The sequence below is a fragment of the Strigops habroptila genome, chromosome 4 (assembly GCF_004027225.2).
Source record: "Strigops habroptila isolate Jane chromosome 4, bStrHab1.2.pri, whole genome shotgun sequence".
In the NCBI taxonomy this organism is placed as follows: domain Eukaryota; kingdom Metazoa; phylum Chordata; class Aves; order Psittaciformes; family Psittacidae; genus Strigops; species Strigops habroptila.
The window spans coordinates 33,576,069-33,603,135 of NC_046358.1; the positions used below are offsets into that span (position 1 = coordinate 33,576,069).

The 27,067-nt window shown below is 37.8% G+C and overlaps 1 protein-coding gene across 45 annotated transcripts in view; it reads right to left on the bottom strand.

Moving 5' to 3' along the window:
• Positions 1–5,979: 5,979 nt before the first annotated feature.
• Positions 5,980–27,067, bottom strand: part of NRXN3 (neurexin 3) — a 997,539-nt gene continuing 976,451 nt past the window's right edge. For 20 of the 45 annotated variants that reach the window (XM_030484277.1, XM_030484256.1, XM_030484252.1 and 17 more), the window contains one exon: positions 5,980–9,569. In XM_030484277.1, coding sequence (XP_030340137.1) covers positions 8,644–9,569 — 926 coding nt within the window. In that variant the 3' untranslated portion in view covers positions 5,980–8,643. The other 25 variants (XM_030484282.1, XM_030484271.1, XM_030484270.1 and 22 more) reach the window with 7 other exon arrangements.

Here is a 27,067-nt window from a genome sequence, read left to right on the forward strand (position 1 = left end):
ATGCTTTGTGGCTATTGTCTCCTAGTTGCTGCATTGTCTTCATTGTTGTCTGCATTGCAGACAAAGGGCTGTGGCTCAGAAACGCAGAGGCAGTGAATGCCTAGGCACTGAAGTTATTTGATTTGTTGTCATGACTGAAGACTGAAGACTAAAGACTAAAGACTGAATGGTGCTTATGAGTGGTTGAGAGCAAGAGCACATCCTACCTCCAAAAATGTAGTGCTGCTGCAGGTTATATCACCACATGATGTTCTCACCTCCCAGCCAAAGACTTCATTTGAAGCAGACAACTGCTGAACTGCAGCCCAAGGCACAGGGCTGTGAGTGTTTTGGGTTTTGTTAGGTTTTTTTATAATCTTCAAACCAGCACTTAGTTCTCTACTACTGGAGTCCTGGCATATAAAGACATTTCAGCCCTGCCTGATATTTCTTGAGGATGAGGGCCTTGTTGTCAGTGCAGAAATGTAGTACCTACTGCTGCTGGTGTAGTGCTAGTGCTCTTCTGGCCCAAACTGTGAGGCAGAATGAATCTAGGACTCTTATTTATAGCTCAGAAATCTCCCGAATAAAACGGATTGTTCCATAATACTTTTAATTGATCAGTTAGTTTGCAAAATATTTCTTGTTTATATGCGTGAATGGCCATTAGGTACCAGGCTTTGACTCAGCTCAAGGTTGCTTGCTATGTAAGCTGAAGCCAATTTCTTTTTACCAAGTAAGTTTTGACAATGCTAAACCACCTTTTCTTTTGTTTCTTTTTTTTTTCTTAATGACCATAATGTGGCTAATATTTAAAAAAATAGTGAACACCACGGGGTAAAGGGAAAAAAAATAAAAAAAGCCTAAACTGTTTTAAAAGTAAAACTTGCTGAGATTTATGGAATGAGAGCACTCTGTTTACTGTAAGGGATTTGCCATCAGCTTCAAAAGAAGTCGTTGTAGGTTCTGAATGTTTGTAATAGTTATAACCCAATTTATCCAGATAACAAGATCTTTGTTAGCTAAAATCTTGGCAACACTCTGCACTTCACTGCAGACTGTGAAAGATAACAATCAACTTGACTTCCTACTGACCCTGGAGTTGAAGGGCTGTAATATGGCATTTAGTCTTCCTTCCTATAATTAGATGTAATAAAATCGTGTTGTCATCAATGTTATTATAATGGTATAACAAGTTGTTTATAGCAAAATACTACAGATGCAGGTAGTGATTTTCTGCAGGCATTTGCAGACGGTAAAGCTAGACTTGCAGACTAGAAGTTGCTCTGGGTGTTCAAATGCCTGAATGCTCCTCTGTCTTTACCAGCGTGTATAAAACTGGGACATTTTAAATAAACAGTTGAAAACCTAATACTTTCCAATTTAAAATGGCTTTCTTAGTTTAAAAGAGTCTTATTCTCTTTTAAGAAGTTCCTGTATTTCCACCGTTTGCTCTAAGTCTTTGAAATCTGGCAGCCAGTTCATGATTTGGAGAGGCTAAAGTGAACAGGAGGACTGGATGTACTCTACCTCAGGCAGCACCACAGTGCTCTTTGGAGTGCGCGAGTCCAGAAGCTTTGGGAGGCTAATCTTGTTACAACCATGGTTTTTCTATATAACCACAGGCAAGTCTGTCTTAATTTCCATCCATGCACAGGGGAGATACTAGCATCAGCTCACAATGTAACTATGGATGTAAATTAACATTTGTGACTCAGAGAACAGACAGAAATGAATAATCGCCAAACATATGATGCAGAAGAAGTGATAGAGATCAAATGCTCAGAGAGTTCAAATAGACATACTGAAAGTGTCCTGCTTCTGATGCCTGGATAAGGTTGGAATTCTGAGGGAGAAACAGTGATGCAAATAAACTCTGGTTCATAATGCATGTGGAGAAAAGGGCTTGATTCAAGTTACATAAACGCTCAGCCCTGGCACAGCTCAGCTCATGCATTCTTAGCTTTGGAAATCAAAATCCTGTTCTTCACCTGCTGCTTTACTGGGTACATGGCTGTGCGCTGCATGCAGACTCTGTCTCTCCCTCTTAATTTGCTCTTACAAATAGCCCTTGTAAACTGTTTCTCAGAAGGGGATTCCTCATCACCCTGTGAATCATCCTTCCATTTAACTATTACACCACTCTACTAAAGACCTGCTGTTACCACCACTTGGTAGTACTGACTGTGAATTACTGGGCCAAGCTATAAGACTGAGAACTGTGAAGAACTATCTGAACCAACAAGTCATTCAGATGCTGATGGTTTTCAGAGCCTTCACTTTTTCCATTTCCACTTTTGTTTCCATGGTGTGATTCAGTCCTGTTTTGTGGTCCAGTGTTTTAACTCTTTATGTAACTACTCTTGAAACCCAAATGCTCTCTGAGTGAATTTTTTCATGGTGTTCCAAAAGCTTTGCCAGCATCATTATATTTATCTATATTTTTTGGATTTTTCTTCCAGTGAGCCAGCCAAAGCTGTTAGACATAGTGCCCAGCATATGAGCCATGGAAGAAAAGCATGCCTAAGGTTTTCCCAGCTGCTTGCTCAGGATTTTGCTAACTCCACGTGGACATTGCCTCTTGCTTTTCTTCTGTGAACAAAAGGCGACAAAAGACATGCATTGAGTGGTAGATGAAAACTCCTGCTGAGTGGCCTTAGGTTGTGCTTTGTGGCAGGTGTACAGGTTTGTGCTTCTGTACAAGGTATGGAACCATGTGCAATTCTTTTTTCTTCTTCTTTAACTGAATTTAAGGAAACAACATGCTCATACAGCTTCCATCCTAGCATGCTGAAATGGATTCCTCTCCAGGTAATTTACAGCAGATCTGAGCTATCTCTTATTTTGACTCCCACAGTGAAGGCAGGTGAGTTCTGTAAAGCTTATATAAGGGAGAGAGAGTGGAACCTTGTCCACCACTTGCCTACACCATTTGGTGCTGCAAAAGCCCAAGCAATTAACACTAGCTAATTAACTTTATCTCACTACTACACTGAAATGGTCTCAATTTTTAAAGGTATTATTTACGTAGTTGATTTCCCCTGTTTTCAATAAGAATCAGCCACCTCAATAACTTTGAAATTTAAGCCCTTATCCAGCCTTATGCAGTCCAACATAATCTGTTGTGTGTGTGTGCTCTGTTCCTCTCCATAAAATCTATGTGCCCAAATTATAAATATCAAATCTCTGCAGACCAAGCATTTATTGAAAATTTACCTTGAAAGACACTGATTTGCTGGTGTGTGAAAGATGACATGAACAGGCTTTCCAGAGAAAGTGAGTTATCAGGAACATTTGGGGACAGACATGAGATATCACCCTGTACAACATGTATAGTCTGAAGGAAAATTGGAGTGCAATAGCTTTCTGTATGTAAAGCAGTGTTTTACCAAATTGAATGAGATTCTAATTTTGTTTCTTAAATAACCCAACAAATGTTACTGCAGGGAAATTTTCTCCAATAAAGAGTAAGAATCCATCAAGACTTCACATCCCAACCTCCTGCATTTATCATGACACCCTTGGTTGCAATACTCTGCCCTCCCTCCCAGCCCAGAGGCATGAAATATCTGGAAAAAGAACCAGCATTGAAGCTATTCCTTGCTAGCATTTTCCTGCAACACCAGGAATGGAAGTCTAGGGCCCATCAGTTCTTATATCTTTCTAACTTTTCTCAGCACTTGTAAAGAAATTATTCCTTACTGCAGTCAGGAGAGATGTGCAGTCAGGAGAGATGTGCTGGACAGTTTTGGGAAGAGTGGAACTAGGCATCTATGACAGGGATCTTCAAAAGTGAAACAGTAAGTGGGATGTTGCTTACCAGTAGAAAATGCTGAGAAGAGGAGCAACTGCCAAGCCCTCGTCCTTCAAAAGAGCTATATCTCTACCTTAGTGAGGTGGTAAGACAATTTTGTCTATTCCAGATTTTGCAGATACTGGAGTGAGTCCAGCAAGGGACTTTGAAGATGAGTAAGGAGAGGCTGAGAGAGCTGGGACTGTTCAGTTTGGAGAAGGCTTATAGGGAATCTTCTTAATACATATAAATGCCCGAAAGGCAGTTGTAAAGAAGAGGGAGCCAGGCTCTTCTCAGTGTTACCCAGAAAAAGGGTAAAAGGGAACAGGCACAAATTAAGAAATGATAAATTCCATCTAACCACAACAAAAATTGTTTCTAGTGAGGGTGGTCACACTAGAACAGGTTGCCCAGAGAGGCTGTGGAGTTTACATATGGAGATATTAAAAACCTGACTGGGCAGCAACTTGCTGTAGCTGACCCTGCTTTGGGGAGGTAGTGCTTGGACGAGATGATCTCCAGAGGTCCCTTTCAACCTCAACAATTCTATGATTCTGTGATAAGCCAAACACACACAATAATCCCAAGCCTTTTAGGCAACAATGAAATCTCTTTTCTGACACATTCATTTAGCTTAAGTAATAAAATGGTCATTAGGTGACAGGGAAAATGAAAAGAGTGACTATAGCTAGAGAGTTAGGGTAAATCAGGTTGAAATTTCTTGCTTCACATAATATTTCATAATGATATGAAGTATAACAGGTTTTGAGAAAAGCACTGCGAAAAGAAAAATGCTTTTCTCAGAACACCAACTGCTTGTGATGAGGAAATTTTCTGCAATATTAGAAAAAGCAATTAAGTTCAGACCTAGGTCTCTCACATGCCAGCTGACTGCTCCAGTACTGGGAATATTAGGACATTAGTAGTAGTAGGAATATTAGGAATATTAGTTGGGAATATCATCCAGGAATTTCATGATTTTGGGAGGGAAACAAGACTGGAGTTTAGACCAGAACCTGTGGGTTTGATACTTGCGAGGATCTGTAAGGTGTTAGGACATGACTCAGAAGAGAACCGAAAACAGTAAAATTAAAAAACTTCATATGTACATACAAATACACATTCTCATGCACGCAAATGTGAGCAAAACCAATGTGGAAAATCAAAGGCAATACCTGAACAAATTAAAATACCTGAAAAAAGTATTGTTTATCCTGAGTCTAATTTGGTTGGAAGTGAAATCTGTGGAAAACACTGCTCAAAAGAGCTGTGGATTCTGTATCATCCTTGGTTGAAAATGAAATGGCTGTGAAACACTCATTTGGCTGACCTCCAGATGCCTCTAAAAAGTCAAATCTTGCAAGTAGCTTGGGAACATATAGTTTGGAAAAAACCTACTAGCATGAACTGAAGTTCACTTGGTAAAGACGACAGGATACTGGCAATTTTGCATGCTGGCCAGAATCGTAATAGGCTATAATGCTCAGTAGGACAACAAGGGGCAGGCAGCAGCTGTGATGGGGGTTTTAGGAGACTCAGAACCTGGAATGACATAAAGACTCAGACCATCTACTTTAATTACCTAAGTCTGATCCATAGCACACAAAGTAAGTAAACTAAGTTCCTTAAATAGTGTGTGGAAAATCATAGATAAATTCAGAGGAACTTAGATCCTCATATAAAATGATGAGAAGGCTTTCTCGTATCAAATTGGCAACCAAATCCCCAAAGGATTTAGCTGCTGCAGCATAACAAACATAGCCTGCTGTCCACAGAAGAGGGTCATGGTAAGAGCTACACACTTCAAAGGGAGACTGACGCCAGGCAACACATTAGAAAGGGCATATAAGTCAATGTCTTAGGTATGCTTTTATCTGAGGTCACTGAAACCCGTATTCCAGGGAACTAATGTGTACCCCACTGAGGTGGTGTTGGGGGACAAGGAGTTGGGAGTGGTGGAGGTAAACCCCATAGTCAAGTTGAATTTATGACCCTGAAAAGGAAAGAATTAAGATTCATTGGACTAATGAAAGCACGCAAACATGAACACAATTCTGTAATTTGATGGCTAAATATTCTCACAGGATAGAGGATACCTGGTAAAAGGTATCCTCCTACTACTTTTCACAGACTACTTTTCACCTGGAAAAAGGTCTGGAATTTCCCTGAAGTATTTCAGAAATAAAAACCCAAGCAACATCCAAGGCTTTGGGAAGAACATTTTATTGCTAAGCATATCTTTAAACAAAATGCTAATAAGAAAAGAAAAAGAATCAAAAAGGAAAAAAAAGAAAGGGAAAAAAGCAATAACATCACGACAACTCAAATAAAAATTCTTTAGGTTGTCCATAAAGCAACAGGGATATGGTAGAAGCCCACATACAGAAATGCACATGTTCCCAAAACTGTCCAATAGAAACTTACACAAAAAAAGGAAAGTGTAAATCTTTTTCCCTTAACTCAAAAAAGGAAAGCAAAAAGGAAAGGAAGAAAGAAAGCAGGAAATCATTTCACAAGACTCCAAGACTCCAAGAACAGCAATCTTTTACAGACATCAAGATATAATCAACTTTATATAGTTTCGGCCAGTTAAGTCATCTAAAATCGTGCTTTCATACCTTTTTAAAACCTGTCTTTTTTTTCTTTTTAGTATAAAAAATAAAAAAGGAAAAAAAAGCTCAACCTCGCACACACGCACCACACACACGCACACATACACACACTGAAAATATCTGTTAACATGAAAGCATCTTCTCTAAATGTTTGAGAAGGCTGTTTCTTTGAATTTAAGTTCCCATGTGCGTGTGTGTATTTGATGACACTTCTTCAAAGTCAAATATTCATGCGATTTATAAACACCAGCAAGAGTAGATTTCTAAACCTAAACAGCTGATTAGTTTTCATCCGTATACAGAAAAAGTGTACATTTCTGATATTCCAGAGTCTCAATCCATCCTGGTTTTTGTTGTTTCCTCTCTGCCTCTCTCTCCCTCATTTGCTTATTTGCACATGATAGGCATGGCCATCAAACTGCCTGGCTATTTTTCTGTACAGTAAGATAATCCTTTTCACAATAACTGGGAAAATCTAGAAACGAAACAAGCAAATTAAATAAGTTAAATAAAAACAGAAGACATTCCCAATTTAACCATGAAACAGTATATACACCATCAGGGTATCCATATATAAATTATACTAGCAAAAAAAAAATAGTAATAAAATATGTAAACAAAATTTTAGATTTTTTTTTTCTTTTTTTGACACAGGTAACTGTGACAAAGCTAAAACACACACTCTTCACATTTTAAGGTTTGATTTTGTTGTCTGTTTTGTTCTACTTTGTTCTTCAAGAACATTCTCATTCCACATTAAAACCATAACAGAACTTCTATTCCAGTCGTCCCGTCAAACATACCATGATAAATATATCTGTGTGTATATATATATTATATTATTAAATTACTTTGTCTTTATTATTTTTGTGTGTCACAGCAGCTTCATTTATTTTCTTTTATAAAAAAGAGAAGGAAAAGGGAGAATAGGGCAAATGGAAAGACAGACATGATCTGAAATGTCAAGCTACAAAATTAAAATATTACATATGAAAAAGTTTTATGTCAAAAAAATTTTTCATTCTTTAACAAGTATTTAGCTTTTCTGACATTTATGGGTCTTGTCACAAGTTGAACTCCAGTGGTGTCTTTCTGATCTCTTTATTAAATGGATTTATTATTATTTTTTGCATGCATTGCAATCAGTCACAGAACCAGAACCCAGAAGAAGGCTCCTTTATTTTTGCATGATATATTCAGCTCTGAACGGTTAACCATTTTTTAAGCATTCTATTTTGAATCTTCAAATCCCTTAACCATAGTTTGGCTGTGCTAATGCATACTAAGTGATATTCTCAAATAAAGCCAAAGACTGATCAGAACAGACCCAAACCCATCTACTCTCCAGTTTAATTGCAAATACTGGAGCCAGATCCAAGGGAACCAGCTTTCCGTAATAACTTTCTTCAGCACTACCCATCAGACACTTTCACTGCGTTGTTAGCAAACAACTTACTGCAAGACGACGGATTCTAGAGACAACACAACCAGATATGCAGAGTAAACACCATGGGTAGCTTTTGAGTTCATATATGGCAATAGTCTCTCTTTATTTGTTATGGATTATTTTTTTTTCCGAGATTTCTTCTCAAGTCATGTCCTGGTTCACCCCCCACACTGTTCCTCTCCACCCTTCCCTCCCACAACCCTTAGAAATGGAAAACACCAAACAAAAAACAACCCAAGAAACAAAACCAAACCAAACCAAAAAACCAACAGTCTCCAAAATCATTTATTCCCCTCCTCCAATCTTGAAAAATTGTATGTATTCTGGACGTGGCCAGATCAGTTTGTTCAACATTTTTCTGTTGTTTAATAATTGCATTTTTTCTTTTTCCTTCTTTTTTTTCTTTTTTTTTTTTTTTTAAATAAGTAAACTGAAAAATTATCGATACAGTCAGGGATCACGAACATTGTTAAAGACTCACTTGGAGATATGAAACAAGTAAGCCATGAAGTCTTCTACCTTTGCAGAAAGTTCAGCGGAGGAGGAGATTTGGAGACGTCCAAGTTCACTAACAGGGCAGAGCTGCGTGCGCCATCTCCAGAACGCTAAGTGTGCTTTATAATACATTAGGGCAGAGTTTGCTGACTCCAAGCGATGACTGAGACATTAACAGTCACTGCTGAAAATTTTTTTCTCAATACTTTTTCCCACAAATGATATCTCCCAATCATCTCGTTCGCTGCAATGGTTCTGATATTTCAGTTAAATCTCATTAAATATTTATATATTTATAAATAAATAAGTATTCTTTTTTACACATAATACTCTTTGTCCTTGTTTTTCTGTTTCTTGTGGCCACTCTTTGAGCTCTGCTGCTTCTCCTTCACGATCGTGCCGTTGCTCTGGGCTGAGTTGCTGATGTAGTTCCGCGTCTCGTCCACCTGATAGGACCCCTCGTCCCTGTTCCTGTACTTGTACATGGCATACAGGAGGATGAGGATGCAGAGGGCGGCAGCAGCCACTATGCCGACGACCATCCCCGTTGTGCTGCTCGACTCACGGACCACCTCTGAGGCCCCCGGAACCCGTCTGATTCCTGGCTCCGTGGGGTTTGCTGTGGGCACATTACGGAACATGGGGGAAGTGATTAGCGGGCTCTTCAGCTTTGTGCTGTCTAGCTCATAGGCAGTGGGCAACGGAAGCAAGACTATGTCAGGCTGGGGTTTGAGCTCACGGTTATTCATTTTGCCGGCTGGCAATTTGGGCACCATCCCAGTCGAGGACGAAGCTGTGGAGCGGATCAGCTCAGGGGACAAAGACGTGGTAGTAGTCCTACCAGTTTCGGAGACTTTGTTAGGTCTAAAGTCCTTGGATTCCCACTTGGGTGCGTGTGCTTTGTAGCCACCTTCGAAGATTGAAGTGGAAAGACTCTTATCTGTTACCAAGGAGAAGGTGGTGTAAAAATCTTCATCATCAGTAGGGGGTAGGTTAGAGTCAAAGGTTTCCCCTGAGCCATACCCAGATATCACCAAGCCATCATCATCACAACCATCGCTGCCTTGGTCCGACAAGCAAGGTAACCCCGCCTCAGAGGTCATGGACAGGGAATCTTTGGTGGTCTCAATAATGGTGAGGAGGGGGCGAAAGGTAGGGGGAAGTGTAATGAAAGGTGCACGAGTAGCAATAGGAGGGATATCTAAAGGGTCTTCTACAAGTAGAGGGACAACTAATTCACCTCCTGGGATGGAAAAGAGAAAAAAAGTAGATTAATACATTTTAATGACAAAATGCACCATTTTCAATTCACTTAACTCAAGGGCGAGAGAGGATTTGGGCACTAAGGGATCTGGGTTTTTTTTCCCTAACTACACTACCGACATACTTTCCTGGGGATGCCCTTTATTCCTCCCTCCCATCCTGCCTTTACATTGGTAAACTGCATGGTTCATTTCCTTCCTTTTTTAGTCTATGCCACATATGCACAGTGAAATACTCTGAATTTCTTGGGACCCAAAGTTTTTGATTTTTGAAGATACTCTCAAGTGACTCTGGGAACACCAATATTTAGTAGTGATCTTTCTTAAGCATTTGGTTACAAGACTGTTTAAATGAATCATATTAGACTTCCATAGAGCAATGTTCTCCTAGATGGTTTTTACCACCCATCTCGCCAGTTTTCTCCTCTGATTTCTTTAATTTACAATAACATTGGTATTTCTTCTCTGCCATCCAAGTCTGCTCACCTTCTGTAGCATTTTACAAGGCCCTTCCCTAAGGCCCTTCCCATTCATCCATTTCTTCTTGATTGTTTCCTTGCTTTTGAATTGTGGGAAAATTCATGCAAGAGAGGGATGGAATAAGAACCAAGTACTTACTGGGGTCCATGAAGGTACAGATCTCTACTCAATGCTTGTTCATCTCTTTTTAATCTTTCTTTACCATCCTGTTCAACTTTAGGGATGTCACTTTCCTTAGATCTTTTGGGGTTACTAATGCCATACTATCTTCACCTTCAGTTCTTCTTGATATTCTTCTACTATAATTTGATTAAAAATTGAGATATACTTCATTGTGATTGATGATATAACTGAATAAGGACTCAACCCAAATTAGCACTTTCCAGGAGGGTACAGCAGAAGTTGTCTTCACACCTCCTGTTACTTCTTGATATGCAGATAGCTGTGATCCATGCTACTTTTTCCTAAAATGATGGCTATTTGTCTACAGAGGACTGAAAATGAAGTGGACTTATGGTCTACTCTTGAAGTAGAACAACAAAGCTATAGCTGTAACATTTAAACCTTACCACAGTATAAGCTGCAACTGAAACCAGAAAATCAGTGCATCATTTCTAAGATTTGGTTTCTGAGCAGCAATATTTCTGCTTTTTGGGTAGTAGTCCTGTTTTGTCTACATATTGTAATATGACTGTACTTCTACTTTTGATCTTATGGGTAATTAACACTCCACTGTTTTGTTCTGATGTGGAGGCATAATTAATTTATCTAATTAATTTAGTTCAGATTATACAGTTGTCTGCTGACATACAGGCGGCCCACACTTTTTTAGAGTGAGTCATATTGTTTTTGAAAGTTTGTGTATAAATTCTCCCTTGTAGTTTTTCTTTGGCTAGCCACTTAAGTTAGCTGCTTTAAATATAAACTGAAGAGATCATCTAACACTATGAGTAGTCATCTAGATTTGTTGGAAGAAGTGCAACTCAGTAAGAAGTATTTATAATGCATGGGAAATTTTTATTTATACTCACCACTGCTTAAGGAAAAATATGCAAATGGTATTTTAGCTTCTAAAGAAATAATTCTGGCTTTTACTTATGTATTGTTTGGTATTGTTAAAATGCCGAATGGCATCAGGGTCAAAATTTTGCTCTCTCCTATGTACACTATGTATTGCATGCACTGTTTCCCACTGAATACTGCCAGTAATATCCATGGGAGTTCTATAAAGAATATGGTCTAAAATCTTAATCCCTTCTAAATATATTTGGAGAATAATATATTTGAACAAATTACATATTGAGTATAGCAATATACTGAAAAAGATACTTTTCAGTTTGATTAAATCTGGATAGCTGAACTACCAATATGGCTTATACTTATCCTTAATGAGAAACTGAGTGTTGACACAATTTAATCAACTGAAACAGTCAGATTTATCTCAGCGGTACCAGGGTAGAAATTAGGCCACAATAAGAATGTGGTACTTTGCATACTTTCATGCAAAGCTAGTTTTAAGCTAAGACATAAAGTGTCGATTTGAATATGTTTAATTTTCCAAGCTTCCTCAGCATGTTCATACCACTTTCATTACTAGAGGATGAAGAAATAACTATCATATGTGTAAAATAATGCCAATTTCTTAAAACTAAGTATCTTAAAAAAAAGAAAAAATAAAAAGCAGAAAGTGTAGTCTGTCAAATGGCTACATGGCATTTTGTGCTTATGCCTCTGAACTCCTTTCTGTGTAATGTAGAAACTAGAGCATGTAATATAATTTATACATAACCAAAAGCCCTATCTACAGCTAGAGCAGGGCATCTATAATCTATGCAAACAGGTGGTCTCAGGACAAACTTGGAGTATGCCTTAAAGGGAAAGATAATCTGTTAGTTTGGTTAAAAAGGAATAAAAATAATAACATTTAAGTGTGCATTACATCAAATTGCATGAGTGGGGAATTTAAGTGCCAGAAAGTCGGGATAGATGCTTTAATGATTTTTTAAGATAGATGCTTTAATGATTTTTTAAGATTGGTGTTTTGCTGTTAAAAAGTAGTATTCATCAGTAATTTTCATTCACCATCTATCTGTGACACCCAATTAGAAAAAAAATTGGTTTGGCAGCTTTTAATTGTTCATCTAGGGCTTTGAAGTGCCTTTGTTCTTAAAATCGATTATATTGGCATGCACCATCATCATGCAGTTGATCTGCCACCCAGTGGGGCAATATTTAGGGCAGTTTTCATCCAAAAAGAAATTCCTTTGGTCATATAAATAATTAATTTTCTTGAAGGAATCAGAAGTATCTTATATTTAACATGAAGATCTTTCTTTTGCCCCGGTAACTCTTGCCTTTAAAACTAGGTCATAGTTCTACAGTTTCTGTTACTGGTGAGGACTTGAGCCAATGATCAAGACTACTACAACTACAAAAATGATCATGGTCTTCCTGAAATGTTAACAAAAATTGATACAGTTGCTACGGTAAGTGGGGTTTCACATAAGTGATGGACAGGGGGTTGGATGCTTTTTGATTCCAGCAAGTCTGTTGGATGGAAGACAACAGGACAGAATCAAGATTGAGTTTTACAATACTTTAATCTCACAATGCATGTGAGAAGAGAAATAACTTTCATACCAGGAAGAGTGGATTAACTTTAATTTCCTATACAATTATTTAATCTCATCTCCAGTTTTAATCCAAATTGTCCAATGATCCATACTATGTTTATCTGTGTTACTAAAGAAATAGACTGTTAAAGGTCCTTCATTAGGAATAACTTCTCCATAAGGAGTTAACTTGTTACATTTAAGACAACACAGTTTTGGGTAGTATCAGGGAGATGGATGTAGAGGCGACAATTTTTTATTTTTCTTTTTGTCTGTAATGGCAAAAACTGTAAGACTGAAGAAAAAGGTGTAAGGTAACTCAGAAGCAGCATTCTAGGTATCAAATCTGGATTCTATTTTATAGGTATGTTAGGCACCTATTCAAAACTCACAGCAAACTAGAAGTTGTAGGTCTAATAGCATGCAGGCACAATGAATACTTCTTGGGGTATGTGCTTTATAGAGTAATTAAAACATCCTTTAAAATGGCATGATAAAAATGCCACTCAGTCTAAATGAAATGTGTTATTTAAGGATAACAGGGAATGTAAATTCCGAAAAGCTCCCAGGAAAGGGTGAGTACCATGATCACCAATATCTATGGAGGGGAGCAAGTGCAAACTTTCATATCATACCTGCAAACTCTTCAAGAGTACTACATTTCTACTCGCAAAAGACACAAGGGGGAGTTTGATGACAGCCAGATGATAAGTGTGTATTTAGGGGGAATCATCTTTCACAAAATGAAAGGCATGACAGGAAGCTGCCGAGAGCCAGTGGCCTTTTGATGGACAAGTGGCACTTCTTTTCCAGGGCCAAGGTTTAAAGGTAAGTACTGGAAGATTTAAAAGACAAAGTACCAATCAGTTGCCAAGAATATCTCATGTGGGATTTGGATCCTGAAAGGTTTGCTGTGGCAGGAAAGTGCTTTAAAGATTTGGATTTCTAGAAGAAGCTAAAGAGAAGTCCCTGAAAAACCTTACATGACAATTTGGAAGGGAAATACGTTTGAGACAGGTTTTATGTTTGTATTTTCCTATCTGAACTTTTTATCTTCTCACAGTGCCTACCATTTTTTCAATCACAAAACTAACACTTTGCAGCCTTGAATAAAACTTACAGTTTTAATTTCCAAATTGTTCTGTGCTTAAAAAATAAAATGGAAAGGCTGCCACCCAGTTTGGGCCATGGCTTCAAAACAAATATTCATAGGAGACTTAGATTTTATTTGTGGAAGATATGGACTGTTTCCTGGTAGTTACAGGTTTCTTTCCCTCTTTTTTATGTTGGCTGTTAAACACCAGTTAACAGTGTTCGCTGGTATGCTGCAAGTTCAGGATTACTTTAGCAATCCAAAGATTTCACAAGGATTTTCCAGATTTATTTTTCACCTACTCTGTGCTTTCTCTTCTAGGCATGGAATAGATGTTTCCCAAACAGAAATATGGTTTTTAAAAAGCTTCAGCTGACAACACAATGCCAAAGAATTAAACAAAAGGGAAACAGATAAAATGGCTTCCTTTGCAGTTGCAAAATTAGTTTGACCATCAATGTATAGTTGCAAAAAAATTACTGAACAGCAAACTGGAAGCAGCACTGAGAGAACTGAGTTCTGTGAGGTGTGAAACCTTGTACAGAGCAGTCCAGTATTCTGCTTGGCCTTCTGATTCCAAGAAGCAAACACAGTATGCATATATTCCTTTAGCCTTTAAATCTAGCACATATACTATTTTCAAGGAGTTGCGCTTTTCTATAAAATACCAAGATCATTGGGGATATAAAAGGTCTACTGTAACCTTGGAGCTGCCCTGCTTTTTGCTTTATGAGCTTATTTATAGCTATGTAAGTCATACCTCTGGGGCTGATCTCCAGTAAGAGTTCTCTATCACTAGAAAAGACAGCGTGTTAAAAATTTAATAGAAGCCTTATAAACTGTGAGGATGGTGTAGGTGAGTCATGAATGCAGAGGGCACAAAAAAAAAGAAAAAAACTCCAAACCAAACAACCTGAAAAACTGTAGCAGTTGTTGGCTTTCATCTTTGGAGCCACAACTACTTGAGTCTCAGCCATCAAACTGATACAGGACAAAAGATCCACAATGAAGCTTGAAAGTTCTGATGATGATAAGGGACACTCCCTTATGTCTCTCTTCTCCAGATGTAGTTGAAAAGCTTTTAAATGCCATCCATAAAGGCTGTAGGCATGTGAAATTCTGCATCCAAAATTTGTCACTTTTGTTTTATCCTTATGCTGTTCCTCTGAAGCTTGACTCTACTTCCAGCATGAAATACTTGCCACAGAAAATAATTCCTTACCTTTTTCCCCCCTGTACCAACTCAATAAATCCTTATCAAATGACTGAGTTCATAAATTTCAGTCTAATGGTATTTTAGTTAATTCTCCTTTAGTCCTCTGAGGATAAAAAGGGGAAATTATTCAGAACATAGTCCCTGATTCACAGGAAAGATGATGATAATGTGAAACCTAGCAGATGAACGTTCTTAATATTTTTTTACTCTTTGCACTCTGATTTAATTGCAATTGACAGTCAGTAGTATGGAGGAAAAAATTATTTCCACAATGGAGTACTTCAACTTTTCATCTCAAATACCTCCTTTTCCTTTCAGAGAATATATAGTTCTCAAAGTGATTAGATAAAACTGTATGTCTTCTGGTGGAGCTTGTTGCAAAGCATTTCATAAGCCCCACAAATTACATTAAAAGATATTACTTATTGCAGTGCTCCCTAACACATGGCTCGTGAACAACAGGAAGGTACAGAATTTGACAGGCCATGAATCCCATGTTAATGCTGGGCTGTGTTTCACTGATGTAAATTCTTGATCATCACCTTCATGCAGTTTCAGTGAAACAGACATGAATAGCTTCCAGAGAGGACCTAACATCCTGTCTGCAGGCAGGATGTTAGAGCAAACCCAGTATTTCAGTGCTCAGACACTAAGCTGCTCTAAATCAATTGAAACATACCTTGTCCACCTCCCATCATTATCTTAAACTTACAGCTTCCTACTCAGCACAATTATTTGTTCTGCTTTCAGAATCAGTTTTTCAAGGTACCTGAGAGTTGAACCTGATATACCTACTGAGCACAGCATTACCATGCGGGAATGGTGAAAACATTGCTTGTAAGGAAATACAGCTTTTTCTTACTTTTAGTCATTGTTTTTTAAAGAATTTAATCCAAATTTCTTTTGGAGCAAGGAAATTTTAGTGGTTCAGGATGTGAGTTTCAGCAGGAAAGTGTCTGCCAAATGTACCATTTCTGTATGATTTTAGCAAGTCTGATGCTAGTCATAAAATGATGGGTGCATTTACCTGGCAAGAGTACACTTGAGAGTATCATTTAGATTGGACATCAGGCAGATAGTCAGCAATGAAGAAAACTGATAGAAATAAAATACTTTTATGGGAATAAAGTCAGAGTGATGTAGATCTGCAGTAGGAAGATCCTGAGAGCTACCGAAATGCTAAAGAAGTCTCATTGTTTTTTACTTAGCATGAAGGCTACACCACCACACTACATACAATTTAAGTAGCATGAAAGAAAGTAGCATTACTGGTGACTCATTTTGGGAAGCGGAAAGGGGAAAGAAAGCTCTAGAGAGGGACCAAGAAAAAATAGGAGCAAACCACCACAGGCTCCTTCACCCCCTCCTATGCACATTACAATCTGGTAATCGACAATATACAAAGAGCACGTAACATAAAGGCAAATACAAACTGATTAAAAAGAAATAAATGAACTTCTACATTTTTCTTAAAACAAAACCATATACTAGAAAATAAAAATGCCACAGCAACAAGGTCAGAAAAAGGAAAAAACAACAAGTCATTCACTTTATCTGCAAAAGAAAGACAAAAACCTATAAGAACTGAAAAAACCGATGAAAATCAAAAACATTATTTCCATTAAAAAAAAAAAGGTAATCAAAAATACATAAAAATATTTAGAAAGCATACCACATTGATTTCATAACAGTCAACTTACATCAACAAATTGCCCGCATGTTTTTTGGCATGAAAGGAAAAATTTACAAAAGAAAGTTGTGTAAGAATGCTCTTGGACAAGTAGCATTGCCACATTCTTGTAACTTGCTTTTTTTCATTGTTGTTTCTTAAAAACTTTTTTAGCAAAATGTTTGTTATTTCTTTTTTAATATAATTGTTTTACAACAAAGGGCTATACAGGGAGGCAACAACACATACATCCACACCACATAACATGAAAAGAAAAAAATCTTGCACCTTAACAAATTTGAATTTTTTTTTTTCTGCTGTTTTTTGGTTGTATTTTTTTAATCTTATGTAAAGTTATTAGCATATTACAGTTGAAAAATCCTGTACATTTTATAGAATTTACTTTTGCTTGTTTGCATATCTACAGATACAATGTTTTTTGAAAAGCAAAGTTTGTTGCTTTTTTGCCTTTTTGGTCAATTTGATATATATTTTTTTAAACATTTTCTTTTTTCTACAATTTTTGTGTGTGTGTGTTTTAAGAAATGGATGACTGCACATAAAATTTTAACAATGCTAAAGAAAGGGGTGGTGGAGGGGAACTTACTGGAAGAAAAAATGCCTAGGGTGGATGGAGTGGGATTGTAAAAGTCTATGAGTGTACTACACAGGAGATGAAGATGATGGGAGTGAATGTGTAAGTCAGTTGCCATGTCCATGTAAGGGCGGTACGGAGTGATCTAGCAGCATTAGAGCTTCTGGCTGTAAGGAAGGGATGGGCAATATACAAAAACAAATGAGCATATTCATGCCCATCAACAAAAAGAAAGAACAGAACTCTAACATTGACAATCTCACAAACCCTAAGCTGCAACTTCTTCAACATGCAAGTTACAAAATTTCATAATTATAGTATTAATATTTACATTTTCATTAAAGGTTCTCAAATTATAAAAACAGTTAAAACTTTTCCCTACTAAAAATAGCAGTAAAAATACATAAACGAATAATAATAATAATAATAATAATAATAATAGAGTAAAACAAAAAACAAGGAAACTAGTTTTATGCATTGGAATTAGAACAACTTCATCTGTAGCTACCCACAGCCTCCTTCTTCACAAGAATAATTTTTCTGAAGTCCATCAAATTGACATCAGTATGCTCAATAATTTGAGACAATCATTTCTTGAGCAAATCACTCATTTGAATGCAATGACTGTGTGGCACACCCCTTCCCCACTCTCAAATTAGATTGCTTTTATACTCAGACTCTCTGAAGAATCTAAAAGATACAGCTGTAGGATTCTGCCAGTGAAGTAGTTCCTTATTTAAAGAGGGAAATAGAGGGGGAAATTGCAGAAAACAATTCATAACTCTTTTGTTTTGTTTGTTTGTTTTTTTTTCATTATTAGATTGGAACAAACCAAATCTAAGATAGAAATTCAACCATTGAAAATAAATACATCAAAATATAACTATGTAGAGATATACTAAAAAAAAAAGCAAAAAATGAAAGAGCACTTTGTTCCCATGAAGAAGGGAGATAAATAACAATTGTGGGGTTTTAAGATTTTACTTTGAAAGAAAAAAATATTCTACACACTTTTAAAGATGAACAAACTAGATACACACATTGAAAGGAACAGACAAAGCAGTCCAGGGACACTTTCATAATTTGGATTTTTTTTTTGTTAAGAATCAGATTCTCTTCCCTTCCCTCCCCCTCCCATCTAAATTTGCTTTCAATTGTTGGCCAAAAATCCCACCAATCTCCAGTGTTGCTTTTTTTTTTAATAGATCTTTTTTTAAATCACTTCTTTTTAAAATAAACATGGAGAGAAGAAAAAAAAAAAGGACGTGCAGTCTGGATGTACGTCATAAATAGACATAGAAAAAGATAGAAGAAATTGGCTGAGATCGACAAATGGGTTATATAATAACTTAATTTTACTGTAGGATGTTAATAATAATGCATGCTTAAAGTAAGTTGCATTTAGGGAAAGTAGAAAAACAAAACAGCAAGCAAGCGCTTGGGGGCGGGCAGGCGTGGCGGGGAGGGAGATAGGAGCAGGGGGTGTAACATCCATGCGTCTCCAAAAAGGGCAAAGCACATTCCAGTGGGTTGTCTGCATTTCTTGGGGAGGTCGGAAGTGGAAAAGGGTGAGGAGAAATCATAAGCTATGCTAGGACACAATTTTCACCCTGACTATGACATTATATATGGATCAAACACTCAGAACTCCAGAATACAGCCCTTATTCTGACCCTAACTCACGAGGGTATTCATGAAATGAGTGGCATTTATTTTTCTGCCTAGTCAGACTGGACTAACTCCTATAAGCACTTGAGCAAATAGTGAATATTTATTTGAAGTTGTGAGCAGTTATTCAGATGTGCTATCCATGATTACTGTTGGGGGTACATCCCAGTATTTGGTACTAAAGCCACATGATTTTGCATAGGCAAACATGCCACTGCTAGCATTAAGACTGAGACTAGTTTATTGTATGTTACAAAAGGATTTAAAGTTCAAGAAGATATTACTAATTGATTCTATCTGAATCTTTACTAAACTGTATCCCAAACACTTTATGTTCTAGAGGGGTCATCAGCTTCCTCTGAATTCCCTAGGCAACAAATATGATGTCCTTATTTTTCTTGTATAAAGACCATTACTCCGACATCAGGATCCTTCTAGAAGGAACTTGGGACCCCAGCAAAACAACCTGTTCTGTCTGATGTTTTAGGAGAGGGTAAACAATACATATAAAGCTTTGGACCCTGTCCACGATGAATCTCTCCAGGAGATGGGTAAAGCAGGCTGCCAGCACTGCCTGTACCCTAGCTTTCCAGCAAGATTTTTTCATAAACCATTATAAAGGTCATGCTACCACCAATTAGTGAAGGTAGGTGGCTATCTTGAGCTTGAATTTCTAGGAAGAATGGGACTATCCACCCTGTAGATGTGGCCAGGGGTACTTTTGTATAAATACAATAACAAACAGGTAAGATGTTTTGGTACTTATTAACATGAGGAACAGTAGCACCTCTAAAGCCACTCAGAGATTAGTATTAGTTCTGGAGAATGTCAAATAAGCATAAAACCAACAAAAATTAAGTAGCCCATACTGGTTTTAGATGCTTTTCTGGAAAGTGTTTAGTTCTGAGAGGAGTTATATGAGAAGACTCTTAACTCCTATTTCAGAAGTGATGAGGTTGTGCTGATTATCAGCACAGTGCATCTGTAGCTGGAATGTACCATGCCTTTGCTGGAAGACTGCACCGGACCTTCTCCTGCAACCCTTTGGAAAACATGTTAGGAAAGGAAGAGGTCCAACCAAAGAAGAGGAAACCTGGTCAGGGTGATCTCAGGGACAGAACATGCAGGTTGCAGGAAGGAAAACTGGAAATACATAACGTTGAACATAGGAAATTTTGGGGATTCATTTGTGGATCAGAAAAGATTTGCTAGGAATAGAAAAAGCAAAAAAAAGACAGAAATGAGGCCTTTGCAGACCTCAGTGGAGATTTTTACTTGGCAAGGTTTCAAGGCTAGTGTCCCTGGACACCACACCCTACCAGGATTCTGAGACTCTGGTTTAATTGTACTTGGGGAGTTTCACAAAGAGGCATTTAAGCTTTGAATTTTAATCGGTATTTGTCATGACTTGCAGCTGGATTTTCAGAGTAGTGAAATATTCCCCTTCAGCACATTAGAAGTGAGTGCCTTCTCTTTGATGCAAAACAGTCTGTAAAGCATGGGTCCAGTTGCCAACTGTGCAGTCTATGTCGGGCTGCTCCAGCAAATACTTACGCCCTATTTGACGATAAATGCCTAATTCGTTGCATGGGGGTCTGGAAAATTCTTTTACTGCCTGAAAGATCAAAAGAACCAAAGAACCACAACTGGAGCCAGAGACGCTTAAAGAGATGACAAGATTTTGTAAAGGAAATCTTGATGTTAGACTTAGAAGAGGATTTGAAGGGTACTAAGCCACTTTATTTACTTGGTCAATACAGAGGTGCTTGAACAGAAGTAGAGTTCTTCAGAAAATCTGGTCCAGCAATTTCTGCTAAGGCTAGAAAAATCTTCTCCAGTCTTTAAAAAAATTCTAGCTGTTAATAGTCAAAACTAGATGTCCTAATTTGAAAATTGGATCCAAAGTGTTTCCACATGAAGCTACACAGACAATATCTTATTACTTAATATTTAGCAAATTATTCCTCCTCAAAGACAACCATTAGTAAAACCATACCCAAAGTATACCAAAGTATAACCATTGCACCATTTTTTTTTTTTTTTATTTTCGAAAACTTAGATTAGATCAAAGAACTGGGAATAGAGGCATTTGTACCATCAAGGCTTACAAGCTTGTTGTTTGAAGGATTAATAGCCAACTTTTTCAAATAAAAAAAGCCACATTTTAAAAGGGAGATGAAAAGCCCCTTGCTCAGCAGCTGTAATTATGAAGTTGTATTTTCTCGCTTTCAAATGCTGTTGGCGAAGGTAATGTGTGTGTTAAACAGCAAGATGATAGGTGGTAACTTAGGATCTAGGCCTGTATTACTTTCCCCAGATTCATGTTAACCTCTGGAACTTCCATTTCTTCTACCACTCTAGTCCTCGGGCTCCATTAACCTGACAGTTTCTCTCTTCCCTAACACACTGAACCTCACATTATTTGAGTTCTGTGCACTCCAACACAACTCTAGCAATATATCTCATTATTAACCAGTTGTACCAGCTGCTGCTTCTGACTTAGTGGTCCAGCTATACTCTTGATACACTTCAAATGTCCAGGATTCCCTGCTGGCCTAATCATGCACTCCTCCTTATTCGGGATATTTTTCTTTCTGTATTTTTTGTTCCATAGTTGAAAAAAAAGGACGAAGTCAGGAAAATCTTTTTGTTTTGTTTGGTTGGGTTTTTTTTTTCCTATTTGATTGTACTTTGACCTAATTAGAATGGGACCCAAGACTTTCAGTGCTAAAAGGAAGCATGCATTTCACCACTGCCCAGTCTGGGTTCCCAAACTGCTGTTATCTTTCTAAGTTTACTTTATATATCAGGCAGCACCCTTTTAGAGTCATTTAAGGCCATACATACACGTCGAATACTACTGACACACACTTCCAAGCAGCTGATACTATCAAAATGCCAGTGAAAAGAAACAAATGGAGAATTTCCAGCAGACTGGAAAGTGTTCATTTTTCTGTAAAAAGTTTACCTACAAAATAGAGAAAAAGGTACTGTTAGCTATTCATCTGCTTTTAGCTTCAAGATGTGTTGGCAGCATTTTCTCCTCTGGCTAGAATATTCTGGTAGCAGAAATATATTTTAAATAGATAAAAGAGAAAAAAAGTCCTGCAAAAATCTCCACTTTAGGCATATATCTATACACCTAAGAAGAGAAGAATCTTCCCAATTTCCAATGATTTCACCATTAAATATATACACAAACACAGACTAAAAGACTTAGTTCTCTCCCTCCCTCTAAAACTGGCTAAGTTAACTTTATGGCTGTTTAAAAGTTAGTGAATTTACCTCTTCTTAATATAAATACCATATGCTAGAAATGCCAGATCCAGGAAGAAACCCTCCTAAGAGCTATTGATGCAGCGTGGCTTTTCTGACTGTCCACAACTCAATCATTTTCTGGCATATGGAGAAAATGGGAGAAAATGAGCAGAAGAAAGGGCAGATTGTTCCAAAGGATGAAGTCCCCAGAAAGAGAAGTCAGGTGACGGATTCTGACAAGAATCTGGGAAACTTGGTATTTCTAGATGGTCCTTCCTGCTTGTAGTAGCTCCCAAGACAACCTGTTCATTCGTGCATGCTTTTAACCTTTCTCAGAGCAGTATTTTTCACACATCCAGCCAAACAAATGCTTAGCAGACCACAAATAAGGAATAGCTTATAGATTAATAGGAGTAAAATACTAATTTTCAAGGAAACCCATCATTCCTACCCCCAAGTCAGAATAAAAATCTGTTATATTTGGTTAGCTGGTCCACTACAAAACACAGAGAGGTAGGAATAGCCTAAGAAGATAAATTTTTTATATTACTTCCCTTGCACAAGCTGTTTGTACTGGGAAAAAGGTCTTTCATTCTAAGCCTACAGGCACATTTGAAGCTCAGAAATAAAAAAGCTAATCTATAGCAAGAATGTCTACATGAGCACCACTGACAAAGTCCCACATGCCATCCTGTTTGTTTTTGTGTGTAAGAGTTAATTAATGGGACTTCTTTATAGCAATGAACCAGAAAAGTATCAAATACAAAAGCACATTTACAGCTATCAGAGCTAAGGAAATCAGAGGGCTAAACCACGACAGCTCTCTGAAGTAAAGAATTTTTCAGGTGTTTGCCATAAGCTTATTATCACTTCACATTCTTCCAAATCAAAGAGTATTTTGATGCTTCCAGTGCTAAGCAGCCCATCCAATATCACTGGTCTAAAAGTATTCTTCGCAAGCATCTCTACTCAACCACCTCTCTCCTGGGAGAAGGATCTGATATGTTTTTTTTAAAGAGTGAAGAATGACATTTGCAGTCAGCCCAGCTTATGTAAAGCTTAAACTTAATCCTAAAATTCAGTCACATGGGAAGAAGTCTTTCTGAATCCTGAGGGATTTTGCAACCACAAATCAGATCTTCATACTGACAAACTTGGCAGCAGAACTCCATCCAATAATTTGAATGGGAGCAGGGCTAGTTTATTGTCTTCAGTCTAAACCCATGCAGCAAATGTTTCCTGCAGACTTATGGCATACTAAAATGCACTTAAGCTTTTGCTTATCTGCAAACAAAGAGCAGCAAGGGTACCTGAAGTGTCTCCTAGTTTCTTCAGTGTATACCGCTATGAAGCAGTCCGGTAAAAATACATGTCATCCAAAAAAACATGTCATCCAAATACATGTTGTCCAAATGCTAGTGAATACCCCATGACTACCAAATCCCTTCTTCGCAGTTGTATGCCAAGAAGTCTTATACTGTCACACCATTTAATATTACTTTTTTAGAATGCACCCAGGAAACGTATCAAGGTAACTCTCAAATATGCTGTCTAAGGGATCACAAGCCACATATGTACATGAAACTTACATCTTAGAAAACTTACTGGGGATAATTACACAGGAAAATTGAAGAATTTAGGAAATACTTAGACTCAAGACTGATATGAATGTCCAAATCCTAAAAGACATCTCCAGTGTGTGTCTATGTAAGGAGGGTATGCCATATTGAGATACTTGATGGAAATACTGCCTACTTGGCTGGCATATAAATACTCTTTTAGGTGCAGCTAAATCACAACCACATGAAGATCTGGATACTCCACGAATGCTATTTTGTACCTAACCTGACTATTAACTCCACATTATCCTCTATGGGAGTTGTACACCCAAGTTAACATGCATAACAGTTATTCCTATGATCTCTTCCATTCATATTTAATTACTCATAAATATATTTTCATATTGGATTCTTCAAGAAGTCAACTCTGGTGAACTTCAGAAGTAGATGGGACCCATTTGCAGTGCAGATTTTTAATCACTTGCATGCTAGGCTACACTCACCATTTTTGAAAGATCCTACAAAGTAATTTAATTCATCCCTCAGCTAGCATAAGCACATTACATTCTCAAAGCCTGCAGCTAGTCCAGGTGCAAGTGACTCAGTGGATGGAACTTCCTCCCTTGCTTTGTGAGAGAAGAATCCAAAGCATAGTAGATTCACTGTCAAAAGGTTTCTCTTGCAAAGAACTTAAACTTTTCTGACAGCATAGTGATCCTAGTTCTGCCCTCGATAATCCCTCTTCTAGTATTTCCTGCTCCTCTCACAGACATAAATCAGTGCTGGGAAGAACCTGCATTGGCAGCTGGTGTCTAGAGGGGGCTACTGTTTTTATTTTGGAACTGTAAACAGAATAAAGTAAAGCAAAACCACACAAAGAAAAATGTTGTCCACTTCTTGGATGGCTGAATAATATAGGATCATCTCAGACATTACTTATCTCTCTGGAAGACATTCAAGATCTAAAGCATTTCGCTTTATACGTTTCTCAGGGAAGCAGCCACAGCTTATTCTTGAGGATACATGGGAAACAGTACTACTACAGGCTTTTAACAAGGACCTTTAACAGTGTACACACTGTACTAAAGAAGTATTTTTGACAAGCTGTAGAAGAAAACAGGGGTGTTTGTTAATGAGTGAGAATAAGTTGGGCTATACAGACATGGTGATGAATTACAACTAAAAACAATACATGATTTCCTTTGAAACTATATCAAGCCAAATATTTCAATAACTGAAAAGAAACCATGTCTGTTCAGCATTGTGAACATGAGTCCCTGATAAAATGTAGAGTGAAGAGAATTTACGGTGTGATGGTTAGGAAACCAGCTTATTCTGGTAGGCTTTGAACAAGCTTCATTTACCTGAGCCTTCACACCTACACTTTCTTCTTTCAGTAATCAACACTACTGAAAAGGACACAATAAGTATCTGCATGTTCTCTTCTACTGAGTTTGAGCACTTTACATCCACTCCTAGGGTACCTGGGGTGTAAGAGTTAAGAACGGAGGTGACCTATTCAAACTCAGGTAGGAAAACTGCGATAAATCAGGGACTCATAAGCATCCAAAAGGTGACTTTTCCAGCAGTGCAGCCCTGCTCATAATGTTGCTCTTCTTCAGGTTTTGGATGTCAAAGTATGCGCAAGCTGCTGTAGATTAATTTGGAATAATGTTATTCCCATATCAACACTGAAAGAAAACAAGCTAAAAAAAAAAAATAAAAATAAAAAGATAGTTCCCACAGTGGAAGTTAAACCTTGACAGTGCAAAATGCTACTGAGGATTTAACTAGCTTGGACAGAACCCTGAAGAATGCAGAGAAAAATACCTCAGTACCAGCAGCTGCAGTTACAATGAATTAGATAGGAGTTAATAGAAATTTTTTATCTGTATTTTTCCTCATGCTACAGATCTTTGGGATTCCAGAATTGAGGACAAGCCCTTCAGTCTCCTCAGCCAAGAATAAGTCAAAATATTCCTCAGAATTAATACAAGGGTTGCCTCACAACCATACTGAAAAGTATACGCCAAGGTCCCCACCAGCAAACTGAGCTGTCGTTTGGTACTCTAGGGCTTTGTTTAATACCCAGTTACCTGTAGAGGAAAAATGTTACATAAAAGACTTACTGATGAGAAGATCACTACCATGGAGACTGCTGATAAGTTCTATCACATTACCATTAGGAAGTGGTAGAAAGACCTAGGTAGAAATCCTGATATTGAGTAAACATAAATAAATAGAGCCACAACCCTTCCTCTGAAAAGGAAAAAATGCCAACCTTTTCAGCAGTATGTTAGGTGGTGTTCTGTCACACCAGTTCAGAGGATGTGATATGCTCATTCCTTTTGATTGTACTAATGTTTAAATGTACAAGAATCCCCTTGAGACCTCAAACAGAGATGTTTGGAGACAGAATGGCAATGACTATTAATCCGTGCTTTGATGTTAATTCTCCTACTAGGCAGCACTTGTAACTGCATCAGAAATACAATAGAGCCAACTAATGTATGATCTAACTCTGAAGCACTGCGGGGGAGCCCTTTGTATAGGAGCTTTCAACATGTGAGCTTGCTCTTGCCTATCATTTGGAAAAGACAAGAGAGGATAGTGCCATGATTCAGGCATTTTGGGATGGATTTTTGGCAGGACTTCTTGTTTGTTTGTTTTTATGGGCAAGTTTAATACTAGCTGGGAAGCACAGAAGCATAAAGAGAGGTGACTGTTTTTTGCAGGTTTCCTTTTGAAAGTTCAGGATTACAGCTGTAAAAGGCTGCTGCAGGCAAGTATGAATCCTCTTTTTCAACACAGTGAATGACTGGAATAAACTCTACTGTGATACAGAAGCCAAAGCTTTAAGCTGTTTATCACAGGTTGCATTATGGCAAGAAAGTGGCTGGAAAGGGTATTTGCTCTGTTTTCATAACAGATTGGATTAGAAGAGAAATAGATCTTATTCCAAAAGTTAACCTACTTTAATATCAATGATGTCTGGGGGCCTCAACATAAGAAGGATGTGGATCTGTTGAAGCAGGTCCAGAGAAGAGCTACAAAGATGATCAGAGGGCTGGAGCACTTCTTCTATGAAGACAGGCTGAGAGTGTTGGGTTTGCTCAGCCTAGAGAAGAGAAGTCTCAGGGGAGACCTTAAAGCAGCATTCCAGTACCTAAAGAGGCCTACAAGAAAGCTGGAGGGACTTTTGACAAGGGCATTTAGTGATAGGACAAGGGGGAATGGCTTTAAAAATAGAGTAGACTTAGATTAGATATTAGGAAGAAATTCACTATGAGAGTGATGAGGCACTGCAACAGTTTGCCCAGAGAAGTTGT